We start from the raw sequence: 14,991 nt of genomic DNA, 5'->3' as shown, positions 1-14,991 counted from the left end.
GTTTAGCTATCACACAAGCTAATGGCCCTTTCTAATTACTTCTAATGGTGTTTGATCTGTTTTTAAGTGTTTCAATGCACACAAAGGAGGAAGAAACTCAAAATTTTCTCTGCAAATTACTCATCACTTTCAAAACCTGTGTAAAATTTAAAATAATAGGTCATTATATTGGAAAACTCCTACATAGACTGTTTCTAACTTCATTGGGTGATCCCTGTTGCTTTTTTAGTATATGATGGGGAAATTATGATATTTTTGTCATTAACAGTTGATATGAGGTTGTCCCTCGCTGATCTGTTTACGATCATGGGTCCACAGTTGTTGGTTGCATTTTCATCAGACAGTGACTAACAGTTTTAAAGCCACAATTTGGGGAGAAAAAAACAATATGACTGATTGTTGAAGAATGTTCTTAATAAGTATAGCAAGTGCTGTGTAATCCACATTTGTAGATTGTATCCCTGATGTTTAGACATGTTGAATGAGAATATTTTTATTCATTTTTTCTAAATGAATGAACAGTTTTTTTTTAAAAGTACCATCAAATTATTCACACATTTCGGTGGATGATTGGCACAAAAAGCCACAAGTTAATGTGACCCCTTCAGTAAGTTATTAACATCCTGGAACAACATCATGCAGCACCTGTACAGCCCACACATCACTTTCAAAACCCCAAATTCCAATCTTCACCTATGAAACCCCTTTGGTAAATCACCTACCCTCTACTCCACCCTCAACAAAGGAGAAAACGCACATACACTCTCTAAAACACACACACATGCACATACGTACATCCCCAAGCAGCTGCGTCATTATAAAACTCTTTTGAACTTCACACTGGAAGTCAAATGCCACATGTGTCAGTACAAGACAGATGTACTGCAGCTGCCTCTTGGCTCCAATTTCATCTGTGATACAACCCCCTTTCCCAAACCACCCCCGTCACCAGCGACCTCACCCTGAAGCCCTCCGCCTCCCATCACGCACTGACAACATCCGCACCTTTGAAGTCTCATCACTAAATCTGAAAATCTCACACACACACACACAAATCAACAGGCCAGAAAGAGTGCATTTTCGTAGTTAGTTTCAACATTCAAACATGGGAACAGTTAACCTTGATTATGAGAGTCTACTTTCAACAGTATGAAAAATTCACCCAATTGTATCTGCCAATGTTTTGTCAGTTTTCATTCCATATAAACTTGAAGTGAATTACAATTCAAAAGTGGCATGTGTAATAAGAAAACCGCACGAGATGATCATTCTTTAAAAAATATTTATTGTCAGATCATGAAATTCAATCGGCTTGGCTGATACTGAATGTGAACGTCCAGCCTGCAGTGATCCATCTTCACCAACAGGGGTCAGTGTTGAACTCCATCTCCTCCCACAGAGCTTGTCTTTTACTTCAGCTCTGAATGCTTTTTCACTGTCCAAGAGGTGCACTGAGTCCAAACTGAGCATAGTTTGAATAGATGCGGTATAAAACAGCATAAGGACCAGTCCATGATTGTGCCAACTGAGAAAAACTGTAGTTCTGGGAAAGAAACTTTCATCTGAACACACTTCTATCTCAGAAGGAACAAGCTTTTAAAATGCTTTCACATTAATGTTTGTAGTCTGGTCAACTTTAATCAAAACAGCCAGATACTTGCAAGATAGTGCACAGTAGCCCTATATGCACTTTCATAAATAAATGACCAAGATTTTGGTGCTCTTGTAGCCAAATGTACCTCTTTAGGATTTCAAACCTCAGTCACTAGAACAGTGAGGTCTTAAGTAAGAAGTAACAAGTATGTTTGTTTCTCAGTTGTCATAAATCGAAGGCAGGTCTACAGACCTTTTTGTCATTTTGGCCACTTAAAATTTATGTCACATTTCAGGTGGGAAGCAACAAAAACTAACCAAGAGAGTGATATAACCCAGGTGTAGGTTACTGCTGTGTGCCAAGCTGCACCTTATAAACTCATTTTAGATTCCTCTCAAAAACAGCCTTTATTTGGGCCCATTCTGTTGTTCAATCTTGCATGTGTCTATTGTGATACAGGTTGAAATTGCTCAGGAAATAAGGCATCAATTACAGTGGAGAGACATTTTACTTTTCAATGCTTAGCCAAACAGCTGCACCTCAAGCCACATAATTTACATTTACCAATTTCACCCAAAGACAACATATCTGAGTGCTTTGTTTTCCAGCAGATCTAATTTCTCCAGCTATGAATAAGAAATATTGTCAAAACATGTCAAGATGGTCTTGACCACCCTGTTGGGGGGTTTGCAGTGGAAAAGTGGCTGGTGAGGAGCAAGATGATCTTGGCTTCTCCTTGTCAGACTGATAGTCATCTGTAAGCCTCTTTCACTATGAATCTCTCATCGTGATTAGCAGTGATTACTAGCCTGTTAGGTTGTTTTAGATCTCGCGTGTGATCCGCAGCCCTGCAGCGTCTGGAAGCACTTCAGCCGACATACACACACAAGCTCAGTGTTCAAATTGGACAGAAACAGGCACTCAGGAGAGACTGCACAGCCCTCTAAGAATGAGAGGTTTCTTCTTGGCATAACAGTCCATTTCAAATTAGACACGACTGGACTTGTGATTGTTGTGGATTCAGCACCAGATACTGTATACATTCTTGACCATGCATAGTGATGATGACAGGAATCGTAAAACAGAAGCTGAAATAGTAAAATAACCCCAACCATAGATAAAATAAACAGTGTTCAGAGCTGATAACATACAGTCTGGTCTAAGCATTTCAATGTTGTGAATTAGCTACTCTAATAGCCTAATGTTTGACATGATGTAAACACAGTGAAAAGTATATATTTTTTACAGTAAGCCAGAATGACAGTGAAGTAAGTGAACACTCATGTGCCCGACAATGAAATTTAGTAAAACAAACAAATAAAGATTATTGTACATATTTACAATAGGAGCCTTTTTTTTGCCTCACGTTTACTAGCCACTGCAGTGACTTTTGGGAATATGTTAAGAAATACACAACTCAAAAAGAAAAAAAAAAAAAATACACAAGCATTCAGACCACAATGGCAACTCATGATTCTCTAATTATGAAACTCAATTGTTCCCAAATGTGAGGAAGAAATATTTTTTACATTCCAAAACCTGTTCATATAGTCTTTTTCTAGTGTTTTTCCTCCCTGCTCGGTCATTTTCCTATTACTTAGGAACCCCGGGGGAGCCTGGGTATTTTGAAAGGCATATTGCATTGTCTTACATGAGGTGGCAAAGCTCCAAGTATGTGTGGTGGTAAGTGATTCACAAAGCAGGACTGACATCAACTGTTGGAGGACAGACAATGAATGTGTTTACATACACAAAATGTACTCTGATATTACTGGGGAGACTCAAATATTTATTTTAGGAGCTGGCATTTGTAAATGCCACATATTTTTTACAATGTGGATAAATGTTAATATGACAGCTTCGATGAGCTGATATTAACAGGATTCTCAGCCATATAAACATCTTATTCCATTTACTGGTTGAGTTTAGTCATCTGTGTGACCTCTCTTTTCCGGGTAAAGCTAGGAACTTGTTTTCTGAACTGTAATCTGTTTTTAAAGAATAGATTCCCCACCAGGGGGTCTTTGTCCGAGACTTGTTGTAATTTAGTACATTTAGTACATGATCACCAAACACTTCCCAATTAACTCAACAGCATTGAATTCAACATAAGCACACTGGAAATACCTTCTTTTTCGATTGTGTAGAAAATGAATACTAACCTCAACTTAGCAGAGTAATAAAACTAGACATAATGACTTGTATCTTGACATAAAATTAACCAATAACATAGTAGCTAACTTCCCATTAGCGACGGTAGCTAACAGAAAGAAAGCCCTCTAGAAATCACAAGACAAGTTTATTCAGGTAGTATACTCAATGCAACTAAAACGTAGCCAACGCAGCTAGAAGTAGTGTGTCATCAGATTTGCCTGTGCAGTATTCCACATTAATCATATAGCAATAAGACAATAGAAAGAAGTTGGCCACCTAAGAATTTATTATGAGATATAGCTACTGATTGCTACCGGGGAAAACAAAAGCGCTATCCTCTTCCTCTTTTGGTTGCACAATTGGTGACGTGCTTCCTTTGCACCGTAAATCAAGCCTTCATTTTCCCGGGAGATCGTACCCAGTGGCAGACAGAATTGCATAGTGAAAGCGAGGCTAATAGGGAACCAATCTAAACGCTGATGGTGTTATTATTCTATAGCCATTACACTGTGCAATCAACGTTTACTTCATAATGATAAGTTAAAGCAAAAAGTTGTCTATTTCCACTTTAATCAGTTTTATATAAACACCAAATCAAATGCTTGCGTGTATTTGTCATCGTAGCTACAAACCCACAGGTAATTATTATTAACTGCCAATTTAAGAGCTTTTTGGATACTTTTAGCTCAATTTCCTGCATATTTCAGTGTCAGAGCTCTTATCAAACTGTTTTAAGTAAATCTCTGATAAACCCACTGCTGAGCACCAGATGGCAGACAAAGTTAGTAACTTGCTGGTAAAGAAGATGGAACAATTAGCAGCTAAATAGCCAGATATTTTCTTTGGAGTTTGTGGAGACCCTAAAAAGGGAGTAATTATTTGACTTGGGTTGGTAATGTTTCTGTGTGTCTGTTAGATGTGTACGGAGGCAAATGTGGGCTAATGTTAACCATAAAAACTTTATAAAGCAATATGTCAGGGTCGTATATCTGTCGCTGGTGTCTGAGTTCTCTACCCATTAGTGGAAAAAAAAAATCTGCAGCTTTAATATCTACAAGTACTGTATGTTTCACCAGCTGCTTGCTACAGTATAAATTATACTGGATAGAAAGGATAATGCTAGGATTTTGTATTAACAAGTGTTGGGGAGATGCACAACTTTTGATAACTGATTTATACAATGTTCAATTCTCACAATCTGTTACTATTTGCTTTTTGACTTTGTTATTTTTATTATAATTAAATGTTTGTTAGCGGTACCTTTTATAAAAAAGTAGAAAAAACATTAAAGGCATCTTGTGCAGACAACATGGTATAAACTGAGAAAACACAAACTACATACAACATGCTGGTCTTGCATTGCTTTTGGGTTGCACCTCAGGTAACTACGTGGCAAGCAAGTAAAGTAACTACTTACTTAGAGCTAGCTTTCCCCAACACTGGTATGTGCTGAACAAAAACCAGACACATCTTGGACTTTGTTCACAAACATCTGATTCTTGAGCCAAAATGTTAATGTTACTAGAAGGTTCTGTACAGTGCAAGGGGATTCATACAGCTAATTCTGTGCTGATGAATTAGAGTCTGTGGTCACAGTTTAAATCTAATACATGCTGTTCACTTAATATTGCATGTTCATATACGGCATTGCACTTTGTTTGAAATGGTCTACATTGCCGTAGCTCTTCCTTTAGGAGTATGAGTGTATCGGGCCACAGTCGGGCTGAATGTGACTCACTGGAAGTTTGTCTTTAGTGGGTTGCCACTGGCCTGTATGCTGCCATATGCGACGGGGAAATATTTTAGTTAACAGTCACAAATTGTGTGCGAGTACGTCTTCTTGTTAATCTGAGGACAGAACAAATCGCAACAGCAGACTGAACACAAAGGGAAATGTGGTAACATACACATACTTGCTCTTCCAGTGGTGAGCCTGTCATCTCTTTACAAATATATTCTCATTCTTACCTAGACCTTTTTCACTTCAAGAGAAAAAAAAAACATACAAACAGATAAAATGTCAAACATAGGGAGGAGAAAGTGCAAATATTTTGGCGCCGCTTCGTTTTCTTTTCTCGTTTTTCTGTTCATTTTTTAACAGCTCAGGAACTTCTTAATTTTTCTGCTCCATCTTTCTCTTTCCTGTCAGCAAGCGTACAGATGCCTTCCCTCTGTGCCCTCTGCTCTCGTCTCAGCTTCTGGAACCTTCTCTTCTCAAACCAGACGACCTACTGGGAACAGAAAGAGAGACAGACAAGGGAGGGAAGGAAGGGGAAAAAAGAAAAATGAATTGACTTGTCTGTTTCAGTATCCAGCATGCAGATGCGCTCATGCACGTTGCTGTTGTGTGACAAGAGGCTAGCATCCCTTCGCAGGCATAAGCTCACCTAAACAGACTCTCTTTCTCTCTCTCACACACACACAAATACACACACAAACTGGGAGAGAAAGTTTTTTTTTTTTTCATAGACAAATGTTTGAAAATTTCACTCAACACAACTTGTCTCGCAGTTAAAGTGACAAAGTGTGTGTTAGGGAGACATTTGTGCAGTTTTGTGTTTTTTCAATGTTTTTTCAACTTTAAAGCTATGTAAAAAGAGATTAATATTTGTCTCAACATGTCAGTTTTGTAGACTTAAGTCAAACACAAACTCCATATTTTTGTCTGCATTCTTTATCACATCTGTGCCAGACAAAAGGTTTCCTCTCTGGATGAACATGTGGAAAGCAGATCTTGTAACTTGTGTTTAAAAAAAAAAAAAAAAAAAAAGTAAACCCTGTTAAATATAACTTGTTAAAAATTAGTGCTGCATTATGGCCTCAGCTTTTGCGTGTTTTGACCATTACTGTTTTAAGATGCAATGTTTTTTTATTAGTTTGTTTACCATTTTCCTCTTGAATCAATGAAGGATATATAGCAGATTGTAAGAATGTAAAACCAACATGCTCAGTCAGTGGTTACTAAGTAAAGATCAGCTGTCACGCAGCTGTTCACCACCTACATCCCGACTGTCCATGTTGTACCATCACATGTGTTGACGTAATGTTACGACCAAGCTATAACTCAACAGGACTTTGGATTTTTGTGTGTGTTGTATTGCATCTGTGCTGAAACTGCACGGGACAACATGCTGCATAAGGGATGGACTTCTCACTCATCAATCAGATGGATGGGTGAGGGGGCAGAGAGAGAGAGAGAGAGAGAGAGAGAGAGAAGAAGAAGAAGAAGAAGGGAGAGAAGGAACGAAGGAAGGAGAGGCCTGGGAGAAAAGGAGATGGGTTAAGAGCTTAGATTGCTTACAGATGGCTGTCAGACGGAGCGGAGGTCCTCCTGAGCCCTGTGAGAGCTCAGCCTGTGTGTGTGTGTGTGTGTGTGTCTGTGTGTGCATGTTGGTATGCAGTCCTGTATAGGTGTATTTGTTAATGTGCATGGCATGGAAAAGTGTGTGCATGTGGAAATGTGGTTGTGGTTGTGTGTGCGTGTGTGCGTGTGTGTGTCTATCTGCATGTGGAGGGTGTGTGTATCTAGACTCTCTATCAGCCTGTGTGTTAGAGAGCAGCAGGCGGTGGGGGTGGGGATGTTCAGGTGTGCTCTCTGTCACTGCTGGTTATGTTAGCCATGAAATAGAGGCCCAGCTGAAACTTCTGCAGTCTAAAACAATGCATTTAACTTTGAGTTAAGTATTCTGTCCCAAGTATAATGCATCACAATCTCTCCATAGCTCCATAAATCATAGGTTACCTTATATATGTGAGTCAGTATTACATGCTGCGCCTATACATTTGAGTGCATCAAATAAAATATTATGGCCAACTATTGGCAGTGTGACTTTCTGGGTCCAGGTGACTACTGTTTCCAGTTTAATCTGTGACATTTGTATGTGAATAAATGTTGACTTTTGCTACTATATGTGTCAGTTACAAAAACACAACACCAAATCAACCTGTATCCACCCAGTTCATAAAAGCTTTTACAATTCGCTACTGTAAACACAAACAGAAAAGAAATCCTGAAATGCACAAGAAGTGAGCAGCAGCAGCAATTTGTTCGGTATACAGTGCATAAACATATAAATGGTTGGCATGGAGAGCAATGGGCACCATGGCTCCCCAGACAAAGAAAGAAGTGCTAAACAAGAATAAGACAGCCATGCAAGCGACCAACAGACAGACTGATATTGCCATCCATAGACAAATAGCATGGCTAAAAACATGTTGCAGCCAGCCACACTGCTTAACTGAGTGATTTCTTGGAAATTCTTGAAAATATATTTTTTTTAGTGGCATTTTTGTGGCTTTTATTATGGCGACCATGCAGAGAGCAATTTAGATTTTTGATTTTTTGTGTACAAAGTAAAAAATGTGATGCAAGGGCACCTAATGAATGCCAAAATGGAAAAGGTTCATCCTCCAAGGAGCAAATTAAATAGCAATCTGCATATCAGAGTTTGATATTTCATATCTACAAGTGAAAATATTGGTCTGATGGGGATAGTAGTTGGCGTCAAAGCAATATCACAACAATCTTCCCAGTAGTTGTTTTAGATGTTTTGTTCTGGACAATATTGTCGGAAAGAAGGACTGACAACAGCCTACAACAACATCTGGAGGCCTGATCAGCAAAAACACAACATACGTTTTTGGTGAAAACAGGATATAAAGAAATCACAGAGAGACATTTGAATGCTCAGGTATTTCAGTTCTAAGATTTAAACCAGCTGTTATTTGACCTCAGTTTGGCCTCTGTAGTGTTTATGGATTTTAGGTGACAGTGCAGCTGAGGAACTGTAGTATTTTCTACATTCAGAGTAAATTAGACTTGTCTGTCAAAAACACTTAACCGTGGCAGCATTAGTGGCATGTTCTACCAGCTAAACTATGCAGTATCTCATTTTTTTTATGATACTTCTTTCCAGTGAAGTCATGATGTTACCCTCTTTAGCTCAGATAAATGTCTCTGTTGTAAGGAGCTGAGCTACAGTAGTGCTGATGACTCGGCTTTGCAATTACCAGGCTCCAGAGCAGCGAATGGTTCTCTTCGTCCTCTCCTCCCAGTCACTGAGGACACTGTCTGTGCCATTAACAACACAAAGCTCCCTTGCCTCTCCCTGGACACCTTGGCCCCACTTGTGATAAAGAGCTGAAAGCAGATCCCGTCTAGCGGTGAATCACCTCGCCTCACCTGGGACCAGCCAATAAAGACACTTGGCTCAAGAGCTGGGAATCATGGTATACTTGTACGTGGTCGCAACTGGGAAAAGGGACTTGGCTAAGTGGATGGATACACTGGCTTGAGTTTACTGTTAGCCTTGTAGAACAGCCCATGAAATAGGGAAGGTGGTCTAACTCCCGTTTTTGGAGCAAAACTCATCTCCAGGTAGTGATGATGAGTGTAAAGATGCTTATCTAACTGTTACGGCCCTCTCTGTTGACCTCTGTTACCTTTAACACAGAACAGTGTGTCGAGCTGATGTCACAGTAATTAAAATACAAGTGGTGTGGAGTAATTGCTGTTGGCTCTGAGAGGACAGGGCTCTGGGCTCCCTAATGGTCCTGCGGCCCCAGTGCCAGGTCTGCCTCATAATGCCCTCCTTTCATTCCTGGCTAATGACGGACACAGCCAGGACAAACAGGAGAGGAAGAGAGAGAGCAGCAAAGGAGACAAGAGAGGAAGAGAGGAGTTTGACATAAAACAGGAGACAAGACGCAAAAAGCATGTGTACATCTTCCTCTACTGTTTTACCAGACTGTTTGCCTTAGTAAAATCAGCCCTTAAATAACCTCAGTGTTGAGGTGTTTCCCTCCTAATCATCAGCACTTACTGATGTCAAGTCCATACATATATAATCATAAACTTTTATAGGATTATGATTAGTACACACCATCAAAATAAACCAACCTTTTTTCTGTGAAAAACTACTTCAATTCCAAGTAAAAATATTTATTTTAAAAGTTGCATTTGCTGCCTTCTTCCTGCCTCCAGTTTGTTAAGGCGATCACTTTTTTGACACACAATTTAAGAATAACCCACATTTCCATCATCTGTCCATCCATCCAAATGGATTTGATCACAACAAGGTGCCACTAGTTTGTTATTCAATCTCCATTGAGTGAATTCTGTAACTGTAGCATGTAGCAGCAACTAAAATGGTGCACTTAGTTATCAAATGCAAATCTACTCATTCTCAACAACAGCAAAAGCTTCCTGCATCCTAAACCCTCTGTCTAAAACCTCTGTAAGCACTCATAAGAGATCCTCGAATATCTTGTAATTGTGTTTGCCCGTGTTTGGTGTGTGCAAGCATTTGTACATGCACACCCGCATGTGTTCATACTTATTCAAATGAGTGTTTACGTCTTTCTAAATGGAATTAAGACTTGAAGAGAACATCATGAACCCTGCTGCCCAATCTCAATGCAACAAGTTTAACTGTAAAACATTTTTTCTATTTTGTTCATTACAGTGAACCAGACAAGATGCCGGGGCCATCTTAATACCAGAACTGCTGCTCATCCATTGCTGACTGTGGCTTTACAGTGAAAATAACTGCCCCGGGCTTCTGTTACATATCTCATCTATAATGAGGTTTCCAGTCTCTTCAGAGGATGGATGCCACCCTCTTCAGCACTTCAAAACTCACACAAGGTATTCAGATGTTTTCCTTTGCTGTTGCCAACGTGTCAAGAGCGAGGAGCCTCATGCAGATGTGCTCCACCCTGCCCCACATGCTCACAATCCTTCACCAAAAAGCACGTACTGTAAACTGTGTGAACAGTGACGAATCCAAAGCTGCGACAGAGCATGATAAGATTTAATACCTGACAAATGCAGCTTGACTTAAAGGGATCCAGGCCATTGAGGATCAGCTAAGCCTACCTGAACACAATGGCCGTCTATCTTAGTCAAGGCAGAATGGTGCCATATGTTCTTGCAGACTCCTGCTTCTTTCATGCAGGCTCTCTCTGTCTCTCCTTCTCCCGTAACATACAATATATCACTCTCTTCACAATCATCACTAGCTAAGAGTGCCTGAGTGGCAGCACAAGGAGCCGTATAAAGCTGTCAGGCCTTTTACCTCCAGCTCTTAAGCATGAAGGTGAGAGACTTGGTGACTAAAGCGAAAACAACCGGCTGAGCCTCCATCTCTGCTCTTCTAATACAAATGCTGTTTATCCTGGCAGACGTGCCCAGGGTCCGAGAGGCCTGACGTTATGCCCGCTCTGAGCCACTGTTCTTCAGGCGCAGCAGGGTAGCGCCAGGGTAAACACATGACCTCAATGCTATGTGGCGCTGAACCGGCCCACTGGCCAGAGTCAACAGCACCAATGGGACCAATAATGGGAAATCCTAATAGATTGAACACGACACTAAGAGAGACGGAGAGAGACACATTGAACAAATGAAAGACAAACAAAAAGACAGACAATCAGCAAAATAGCATGATAACCTCTTTGTTATATTCATTGGCTCTTGGTACTTCTTAGATTCTTGTTGTCAAAATCAAAGTAAGCAAAGGACCAAGATGTCACAAAATTCATCTTAAGAAATATATTTAAGACCAAGCTGGAAGTTTTTCAGGCCCGTTGATCAGTTTAAGAATTCAGATCATCAGAACAGTTTTCTAAAATAACAGCAGAACAGATAATATACCAATAATTTGTGCCAATAACATATAGCGATGGACACACATGCCACACATAGATGCACATGCATGGACAGACAACTTAAACTTTAAGTATTCTGTACAAATCACCATGGAAAGCTTTGCATGTGCATAGAAAGCTGCTGTGTCAACTAGCTGCAACTAATACAAACTGACACATTTCACCAATGTTGCGTGTTAATGGATTACACAACAAGACAACTACAGCACTCAAAGGCAGAGGCACGGTTAGTAGAAGCGTATTAGTTTGCCTTACTGAACAAATTTGCCCCTTGCCTTGTCCCTTGGTTGCTGCTTGTCGTTGAGCTACCTGCAAACGAGAAAAAAAAAAAAAGAAAAAAAAATGTAATTTGATGGAGGTGGACGTCTTGTTACTAAATAGCTTGCCATAAAAGGAAATAATCATTGTTCATTTTAAATATATAATTTTTTAAAATTTTTAAACGATATGCATCAATGCAGCTATACCTGCAAAAAAATATTTCCATCACTGAAATGGGATAAATCACTTCACACTGCAACTCAATGTGTAATGTCTAAAAAGTGTCTAAAGGTGTGTCAAAATCTGCGGGCTTCTTCAAACTACTTACATCATTTCTAAACATGAGTATATTTCTTTTTCTCTTTGCTCTATGACATTTCGCTTGTAGCTGACAGCAGCCTCTCACTGTAGGACTGACTGTTGTTTATTATCTCTATTAGGACCAGTCTGTGAACTCTTCATGAGTAGTTACAGTTTTCCGGCCCAGACGGTGTCTAGGATCCACTAATACATTAGTCTTGTCTAAATATTCATCAGGGAGCGCTAAGTGGAGCAGTGCACCTCATTTAGACTGCCAACACATCTGTTTGTCACCTGCACTGCAGTTACTTCATCCCTTCCTCTGAATGACCAAGTGACTTTGATTGACTTGAATTCATCTTCGACATGATGAAATATTAGTGAAAATCTAATTCACCTCATGGCAATAGTTCTTTGTGTTGTAGTTTACACTCATTCAGTATATTTGGAAGTTTTAAACATGTGGAAACTTATCACCTTAACACAACCAAGCACCATTTTTATTCTTGTAAATTTTTTCGATTTGGCATTTCTGTTGGAAAATTGATTTTGTTCTATTTTTGAAACCTGCTGCTTTGGTTCAAGACATTCAATTTTATAACCGTTGGGGGAGCTGGTTAACTGAAGAAAATGAGTTCTGCGTGACAAAGAGCTCCTCTAGCTGGTTGTTGAAGGAGACTCTATACTCTATAAGAACATTTTCCCAGCTGGCCTGAAGTTCATACCAGGGTCATGACCCTACTCCATGACCCTGCCAACCCACTCTCACTCAGTTTTTCCCCAGGTTTCCTCTTCCTCTCTTACCCTCCTTGCTGACGCCCAGGCAGCCTTTCAGCTCCTGCAGGGAAATGGCCCTGTCCTTATTCAGGTCACAGTAGTCGGTGAACTTGCGGGCGCATTTCTTGGGTTTGGCTTTCTTCTTCAGGTACCTCTTAAAAGGCTTGAGTTCCTTCTTGTTGATGTCGTGGCTGCCGTTGTTATCCAACTGGGCAAAGTACCAGTGCACCACCCTCTCCTCTAAAGTGTGACTGGGGTCAGGCTCAACAAATCTGGTAAGGGTCAGAGAAAAACAAAGCTGTGAGAACAGGACATTCAAAACCTAGAAGGATGGATATAACAGGAAGTGGCAAAGAAATGATGTAACCTGCTCAAAATGTAGAAGATATAACTTTAATCTTAGCAATTACCCACATCAAATAGAATAAACTGGAGATACAGAGGCGAAAGTTCACATATACTTTATGGTGAGATAACATGTTGAACATGCATTTATGATGAACAAATTCTTAATCCTGTGTGACACATGTGGCCATTTGACATGTAATCATGTCACTTCAACCTAAAGAAAGGTTCATTTTATTGATTTGTGATAAACTGAGGTCACCTTGTCTTCTGCAACAAAATATTTAGCAGCTTATTCATCTTTAATCCAAAATACCTTTCACTCCCATCTGTATATATACTTTTGTAGCTTTTGTGGAAAAGTGAACATCAAACCCAGTCAGTGTTCGTGCCAAGATCTGTGCATTACATGTCAGAGAAAAAATATTACCGTGGAGTTCAGAAAACCAGAGGGAAGGATTATATGAGAAAAACCAGAAGAGGTTGAAGTTTTCCATGAAGAGTCAGTGATGAAGTATCCTGCTCAATACAATACTCCTCTTCTTCCTATGGTACACGACAATACTGTACTTACCTCCCACCACCAGAGGGGGCTGGTGAATTTATGGCTTGGACCATGTCTGTGGTGAGGGCATCTAACAAGCTTGTAATGAATTCCACTTTCTTCCCTTCTGGGCAACCTGACACAAATCAAAGACACAAATACACCAAAATTACCTTCCACAAGTAATTTGAGTCATTACAGCGCAGTGAAGCTGAAGTGCCTCTGAAGTCTCGGCATCGATGAACCAGTATGAGAGATGTCAAACAGGAAAGGTCTTTTCTCACAGTAGAACAAAGCATGCAAACCTCATCCAAAGCTTAAAGACAAACCAGGTATACCTGTTAAATAGCCTATATTCACCAATCACTGGTGAATCATTGTGAATATATTTTCATTTGACCTAAAATACATTGCTTGGGTGTTTTGTAAGACTTCAGAAAAACAGAGCCGAGGCACATGGCGAGAGGTGGAACAGAAGTGTGCAGTGATGAGAGAGCTTTGTTGAGCAGTGCAGACCTGTTAACTTTTATGACACAATTCTGAACACCTTGGGTAGCTCTTTTTAATTGCCCAGATGTATGGTTTTAATAGCACGCTAAACCAGTGCAAATTTTTCCCTCCTAATTGTGTCTCTTAAAGGGAAACTTCAAACACAGCTGCATAGTAAACTAATCTTCTCATTCTGTCTTTTTTTCAGTTTCTCCCTCTTTCTCTCAAGCTTTCTTAGCTGATCCCCTCCTCCCCTTCCTCTGAACATTTGTGGCCTCCTTGTCCTCTGCTCTGTTCACTTCTTTTCATTCCTTTTGTGCTGGTTCAGGGCGTTCTGTGGGAGGTGGTCCGCTGCCCCGCCAGGTGAATCCAATTAGCATTTCCTACGACACGACAAGCTCGGAGAAGCACTGCCTTGCTGCGCCTTAATCCAAGTGTTAAATTGGGGTGTTATGAAGCGCAAACCGTTATGTTCTATGCAGCCTATGTGGCAAGGTGTCAAGGGCACAGTGTGGTGCAGGACCTCTGGCAGCGTCAAACAGGCTCTGGACCACTTAGATTTGATCTTGTTAATCTGAAGACTTTAAAACTCATTAAAGCTGCACCAAACAAGGTTAAAATGGGATTTATCAGCTGTAGACAGAAAGAGGGTGTACAATAAAGTAGAATTTCCCCATTGTATGTACATTGAGATCACCAGTGTCCACCTGTGGCACCTTTTCACAAATTACGTAATCTATGTCTAAGAATGTTACGGTTTTCCCTCTTCAGATTGTTTTATCTGATTTGTCTTCCGCTCCTTGATGAGATCCAGCTATCCATCTCACAAGAAAAAAGCAAAGATTAAAGTCAGAGGAAATAG

At 40.1% G+C, this 14,991-nt stretch overlaps 1 protein-coding gene across 6 annotated transcripts in view; it reads right to left on the bottom strand.

Annotated features, from left to right (window-relative positions):
* Positions 1-2,955: 2,955 nt before the first annotated feature.
* smoc1 (SPARC related modular calcium binding 1) overlaps positions 2,956-14,991 on the bottom strand; it is a 54,634-nt gene continuing 42,598 nt past the window's right edge. For 4 of the 6 annotated variants that reach the window (XM_044375995.1, XM_044375998.1, XM_044375999.1 and 1 more), the window contains 4 exons: positions 13,671-13,776; positions 12,779-13,023; positions 11,689-11,722; positions 2,956-5,979 (listed from right to left, as the gene is read on the bottom strand). In XM_044375995.1, coding sequence (XP_044231930.1) covers positions 5,940-5,979; positions 11,689-11,722; positions 12,779-13,023; positions 13,671-13,776 — 425 coding nt within the window. In that variant the 3' untranslated portion in view covers positions 2,956-5,939. Of the gene's footprint in view, positions 5,980-11,668; positions 11,723-12,778; positions 13,024-13,670; positions 13,777-14,991 lie in introns of all 6 variants that reach the window. The other 2 variants (XM_044375996.1, XM_044375997.1) reach the window with 2 other exon arrangements.

Source organism: Thunnus albacares, chromosome 15 (assembly GCF_914725855.1).
Source record: "Thunnus albacares chromosome 15, fThuAlb1.1, whole genome shotgun sequence".
In the NCBI taxonomy this organism is placed as follows: domain Eukaryota; kingdom Metazoa; phylum Chordata; class Actinopteri; order Scombriformes; family Scombridae; genus Thunnus; species Thunnus albacares.
The sequence above is the reverse complement of the archived record's forward strand: the minus strand, read 5'-3'. Positions and strand labels throughout refer to the sequence as shown.